The sequence below is a fragment of the Amblyomma maculatum genome, chromosome 5 (assembly GCF_055883805.1).
Source record: "Amblyomma maculatum isolate TAMU_Amacu chromosome 5, ASM5588380v1, whole genome shotgun sequence".
Classification (NCBI taxonomy): Eukaryota; Metazoa; Arthropoda; class Arachnida; order Ixodida; family Ixodidae; genus Amblyomma; species Amblyomma maculatum.
The window spans coordinates 3,361,873-3,368,454 of record NC_139348.1 but is presented as its reverse complement, the minus strand read 5'-3'; the positions used below and the strand labels follow the sequence as shown (position 1 = coordinate 3,368,454).

The 6,582-nt window shown below is 47.6% G+C and overlaps 1 protein-coding gene across 1 annotated transcript; it reads left to right on the top strand.

Moving 5' to 3' along the window:
- Positions 1-4,596: 4,596 nt before the first annotated feature.
- On the top strand, positions 4,597-5,820 carry LOC146187631 (dnaJ homolog subfamily B member 6-A-like). Its single transcript, XM_084603429.1, has one exon. The coding sequence runs from the start codon at positions 4,597-4,599 to the stop codon at positions 5,818-5,820; it is 1,224 nt and encodes a 407-aa protein (XP_084459555.1).
- Positions 5,821-6,582: the final 762 nt, after the last annotated feature.

Sequence of the window (6,582 nt, the reverse complement as noted above, 5' to 3'; positions counted from 1 at the left end):
TATTGACCTCTGACAAATGGTTTAGGTTAGATTTGTGGGGTTTAACACCACAAAGCGACTCGGGCTATGGGAGACGTCCTAGAGGAGGGCTCCGGAATTTTCGGGCCCCTGGGGTTCTTTAACTAGCACTGAGATTGCACAGAAGATGGGCGGCTTACTTTTTGTCTCTAACGAAAAGCGGCCGCCCCGGCTGGAATTCGATATCACATTCCTGGGCACACTAGTCGAGCACCCTAACCCCTGCACCACCGCGACAGGGCTACTAAGAAATGTTATGAATATGAATACCATGAAAACCACAACTACCTCGAAGGGCTATTAAATTACAATTACGAATATAAGAGAAAGTTACAGAGAAAGAGAAACTAAAGAAATGGTAGGTATATAATGTCGAATACTACTCTAAATCTCTCATCGTTTCCCGAAGACAACTGGTCCAATTTTGAAAATACCAACAGAAATCATTCCTAACCCTTATTCTCAGCTCATCGTCGACAATACCAATGAGGCGTTCGATAATGCATCAAACACGGTTGTATCGCAGATCATAAGGGCTCGATACGGTTAATCAAGTCGCACTTGGCCTCCTTGTTTCTTCTCTTCACTAATAATCGAAGCTTGCTACTCAGGCTTGACACAGTTATAACCTCGCACGTTCTACGAAGTGTGCCTTGAACGCATTGTAACGTAAAGAACATATCGTAACATTATTATCATGTAGAAGCTCTTTCATTGATAAACGCGAAATTCATTTTGCATTTCCCAATTACAATAGGTTTTGACGTAATAAGAGAAGTCAGAGAGGTGGCGGAATTCTAAGAGGCGCTCGGTGAACTGAAATAAAATTTCGCGGCCGTTATTATTTGTGTTTCTGCATGCCCGTTGACCCGAATATGCTGTTGGTGGCATGTTGGCGCAAATTGATTTGGCGATGCTGTCAATGCCCGATGGTTCGCATGTTGTCATAAACAGTCTTAGCAATGCTCTCACGAATCGTTGATTTGTATGTAGCGAGATGTCATATGTGTACGGCGCATTTACCCAGGTTAAGTGAAAGAGCGCCGCAGATGGAACTTTACGAAGACGACGATGTTCAATGCACAGCGCGACAGTGTTTCGCAGTTGGAAGTTGATAATGAAGACGATGTTTACTGCATACCACGAGAATGTGTTGCAGTTTTACACGAGGCGTGATCTGCTGCGGTGACAGCATAGTGTTCTCGTGCCTGGGCACACCGATGAAGACGACTATCGTTGCTGCAGTGCGAGATGAAACACGCTACGCACGGCCACGTGGCGACATCTGTGGATTGCATGAGGTTTCAGGGTTTGAAATATGGGAAATTTAAAAATAAACGCACTAGAGCTAACTCTCTAAAAAGCTCGGTGGCTATTGTTTTCGTCGTAGCTGAGTGTTTCATTTCGCTCATTTCCAATTTTCGCGAACTTTCCTAATAGCTGTCCTGTCTTCAAGAACAAAACGCGGGAACTAAAAAAATAAAAAGCGCACAGCTGCAATTGCTGGCACTGAGAAAATGTTATCGCCCTAATTTAGCAAAGGGTGGAAATCTTGTAATGAGAAAAATGAAAAATAAAACTGGCTCTAGGCCGTTGAGTTCATATGGCTGACATTCGAGCGGCATCCTTCTCGGAGAGACTATTTGCGCTTAACTATCATAGTGTTATAAGGTACGAAGGAGAAAAAAAAAACGCACAGGATGATAGAGAACCCTGAAGTGGTACCTTGACAGGCTGCAATGCTGGAGGTATCATAATGTCTTCGCCCTTTGTCTTAATATCATCAACATGGTTAAAACGTAGCAGGTATATTGATTATAAGATAAATAAGAAATGCAAGTTCATATAATGCTAACAAGGCCAAAAAGGGACGGCAGCATCTTTTTTTCTTCGAATAAGCTGCTTTCTTAGACTAAGATATGCTTTACCGTGTAAACAGGAGGTGGTCAATAAATACAGTTTTAACATATTTATTACCATAGCTGCCGTCTTATGTATAACGTAACCGCTATACGTTTCTCGCTTCATCATTCTTTACCTTGAGAGGTAAGGGCGGCATATCTGCTCCATTCCGAATGATTGAAACCAATACGAAATGAAGCGCGCCATTTTGCATTTTTCTACTTTATTGCACAGCTGTCATTCGCGGCTTGAATTATCACCTGGGCCGGCTTGCACGATAAAGTCCGAGCTAAGTCCAGACTTAAATGGTGTCTTTAGAAAGACCAAGCTTATTTAAGACGGCTCGTGTTCCGAACGTCGAACGCTTCGGGTTCATGTTCACCAGAGTGGCTTCCCAGAACGGCCTCAGCAACCACTTGGGGCATTTTTCCTCTTAACACAATCTTAAGCCGCAAAAAGCAATGGCACGGATTTTACACAACGCAAAATTGACGGAATGTGTACATCTTACAGCAGGGACAGTGCCAGCGCATCCCTGTATTTCCCTAATTTCTGTACTTAGACACCTGGCGTCCTTGTGTCTTAACCAAGACAGCACTAGAGTCGTAATCATACAAGCGACTTATTCAAGTCAGGACTGAAGCCCAGTCTTGACTCCAGTCTTAAGCGGCCATGCTAGCGGCCTATTCTTTAGACTCCAGTTAAGTCTGGACTTAGCTAAGACAGTCTTAAGATTGTTTTGTGCAAGCGGGCCCTGGATACTTGTTTTGTGTCTTATTTATGGGCCCTGCAGAACAGGTCTGGTCTAGCTTTTTCCTATTTCCCCTTTCTCAGGGCAAAAATATGAAGAAAACAGTTGTTTTTAACAGTCTTGCTTTTTCGGGAAAAATACAGCAATACAAGCAGGAAAACAACAAATTGAAAGGTATAGTGGCGCAATGAAAATCTGTGGAATATTCTTCAAGACCAGCAACCTGCTCAAACACCAACAGTAGGAACTGTCCAGTCCTGGTACCATCAAAGTCCCACCCGTCCCGTCAATAGCATGGCACAAAGCATCAGCTGCGCCACATATATTCTTAACGAAAGCATTTCACACTCTTTCCAAAATAGCAAGAGGAAAAGAACTTTTCGAAAGCACTGCAGAATCTGCCCTAGAGAAATGCGTAAGTCTGAGTGCTGCTGCTGGACACTGTACGCGCCCCTTGTAGAGATTTCACATTGCGGAAGGTAAATAGCAGCTGCGTCATTAACGACATTGCGTAGCAAGCTGCCCAGTAATCCCCACGTGGCGTAACGTTGCACTACACTAGGCCACAGCGACAAAGTTTTTGTACCGGCGCGCCTCCTCTCCCAACGCGCCCAGATGCCCACATATGCTGCGTCGCCTGCTCTCCATGACGTCACTGTTGCCAGGGGCACGCCGTCGTGGCGCGCGGTTGATAGGGATGCCATGGCGGCGCCAACGGCGGTCACCATAAAACGTCGCCGAGATGACGTAACAAAATACCAGTCTTCATTTATACTTTTGCTTTCACATCCTCATCCTGTTTTGCCCTAATTATATTATATTTTAATTAATTGACACACATTAATCACTTTTTCATTGATCTCGACCATTCATTAGCCCTTTTTCACTCATACGTCGAAACACGCATCACCTTTCAGTTGGGTGATGTCCCGTCCGTTTGGACGTCGACATTAACTCACTTGGCTATTTCGATGTCTGATTGGCTTTTTTGGCTATATTCAATTATCTAATGACTCCACTTCCACCCCATAATTTCCTGGCGAGATTCCTTGGCCCTCTTTCGCATCATCATCATCATCATCATCAGCCTGACTATATCCACTGCAGGACGAAGGCCTCTCCCATATTCCTCCAATTAACCCGGTTCTGTGCTAGCTGCATCCACTTGACCCCTGCGAACTTCTTAACCTCATCCGCCCACCTAACTTTCTGCCGCCCCCTGCTGCGCTTTCCTTCTCTTGGAATCCAGTTTGTTACCCTAAGCGACCATCGGTTCTCTTTCTCTTTCGCATGCTTTTTCGCATAAAAATATTCTTTTTTCGTATTTTCTCATTACACCACATCATGATGACAAACTCTGGGTACAAGCTCCTTCGAACATCGCCACTAAATGCTTACGCATTAAACATGCTTGCATAGTAAAATACAAAATTAAACGTTTTGTTAATCCTCTTTTTAAGAACGTGGCCTCATCAAGCTAATGTCGACAGAAACTGAAATCCAGTGAGAACACTGTTTGCAAAAATGAACACTTCTTCTTTTGAACTTGAGATGTTTGTGGAAGGTTTGTGTTTGAGTGTTGTTTTAATCCACTATTGCTTAAATGGTTGCGTATACGAACGCAACCATTTCATCTATTATTTTCTTCCTTCTTTTGCAGCGTTTGGCTGTTTTATTTCCCTTCTACTTGTTTTTTGCCTTTCTTTAATCCCACTTGCCTTGGACTTTTTCTTTCCGTAGTGCTGCACGGCACCAGGTCGATGACGAAAAAGAAGGTCAGTGTCTTGGCCTTGGGCGGTGGCTCGAGTAGGTGGCCGGTGTGCGCCAAAATCCTAAGTCCTGCGGCAGGGTTCCGCATGTTTCTGGCTCCCTCGTCTTCGGGGGCTCGTCTCGATGGTGGCTAGAGAACGGTCTGGCGGTCAGCTATGAGCAGCTTCGACGAGTACTACCGCGCGCTCGAGGTGCCGCGGGATGCGACGCAAGACGACATCCGGCGCGCGTACCGCAGGCTGGCACTCAAGTGGCACCCCGACAAAAATCCGGACAACAAGGATGACGCGGAGAGACGCTTCAAGGCTATCGCGGAGGCCTACGAGGTGCTTTCCGATGAGACCAAACGGCGGCAGTATGACCTGTACGGCCCCAGCGGCTACGACACTAGCCAACAGAGCGACGTTGGGGCTGGCAGCACTAGCAGCCGAAATGGCGGCGTGTTCGCTGCCTTCCGGGACCCCGAGGAACTTTTTCGCGAGTTTTTCGGCACCTCTGACCCTTTCGAGGAGCTCTTCCGCACCGTACGTCAAGGTACTGCTAGCATGCACACCCACGCAAAGCCGTCCAACCCTTCGTCGCGTCCGAGTGGTGGCGCCGGGTCGCTGCAGACCGGTGGTTCCCCGCCTTCTAATCATCGCGGCTTCGACCCGGGAAGAATTTTGCGACCGGGTTTTTTCTTCGATCTGGACGACCTACTCTTCGGTGCCTGCGGCAGTGTACCCTCTGGACCGGGTGGTCTCGGTTTTCCGTCGCAAGGTGGCTTTGCGGGTGTACCGACCGAGCAGATGAGTTCGGTGCGCTACGCGAATGGCAAGCGCTGCGAGACGCGCACAATCGTCCAGGACGGCGTTAAAACGGTGCTGTGCTTTGAGGACGGCCATCTGGTGTCGCGCACTGTCAACGGCGTGCCTCAAGACGTGCCCAGAGTCGCTGAGGGCGGCAGGGAGGACTCCCAGCAGGGTGCCTACAGCAGCTCGGCGTCGCACAAAGCCAGCGAAAACGTCTCCTCAATACACACTGCCGATGGCGCCGCCCGGCAAGCGAAAAGTGGAAAGACGGTGGCTACCGAGCTCAGTCCCAAGGGTGGCCACAAGGGCAGCAGCCACGGGAACAAACAACCCCTGACGCGACAGAGCAGCAAGACGCGAAAGAGCCGCAGCCGAACCGCGCCCAAATCTGCCATCAAGGTAAACCGCAAGGAAGAGGCGGCCGCTCCTAATGCACCACCCGTGAATCCGCAACAGAAGCCACCTAATAAGATACCCACACCGGTGCCGCAGCAGACACCTCAGCCACCGCAACAACCCCAGCAGCCGCAGCAGTCGAATGCTCAAGCTGCAGCCGTCAAGCGCAAGGCATCGAAGACTGGCAAGTGAACGACCGCATTGATTTCGCCGCAGAAACATTCCGGTGCCAAGTCTCGAACTTGACGGGGAACCTTGTACGGCGCAGTTGCTCTTTTGCTTCAAGGAAACAAAAGACCAGCTTACTCGAGGCAAAAACAAGCATACCACCTGTGACGCATTCGTTGTCCCAGTTCCTGACATCTAAAACAGTCGCAGTGCTTCCTGGGCAGCTTTCACTGATTCCGATTTGTTTGTCTTTTTGCTTTCAGGCGTTTTTGATCACCCACAAAAAACTACAGTGCAGCGCTGATTATTGTTAGCTTTTAATAGAAAATTAACAATAAATTGTGTGAGGAAGTCTCACACAAAGTGCGTTCTAGATACCGCTAGCGCCGAAGTTAAAATTAGGAAAGACCTATTTTTTCTACCACTACCTACCGCAGATCCCGACCATGAAAAGAAAATAACGAGGAGAATAAGATTGGGATGGAGTGCATTTGGCAAGTGTTCGCAGATTGTGACTGACAGCTTGCCGGCATCGCTCAAGATGAAATAAGTATATAACAATTGCATCTTACCTGTACTCGCCTATGGGGCTGAAACGTGGAGGCTACCGAAGAGGGTTTTACTTAAGTTGAGGACCAGGCAGAGGGCTATTGAACGAAAAATTATAGGGGTAACGTTAAGAGATAGGAAGCCTGCAGAGTGGGTCAGAGAAATAACTCAAGTTAGCGACAGTCTAGTAGAAATCAAGAAGAATAAATGGGCATGGGCAGGAAATGTAGTGCGAAG

What these genes read in the sequence shown, in the direction of transcription:
- LOC146187631 (XM_084603429.1), top strand. Translation starts at nt 4,597, where the DNA reads ATGAGCAGCTTCGACGAGTACTACCGCGCGCTCGAGGTGCCGCGGGAT.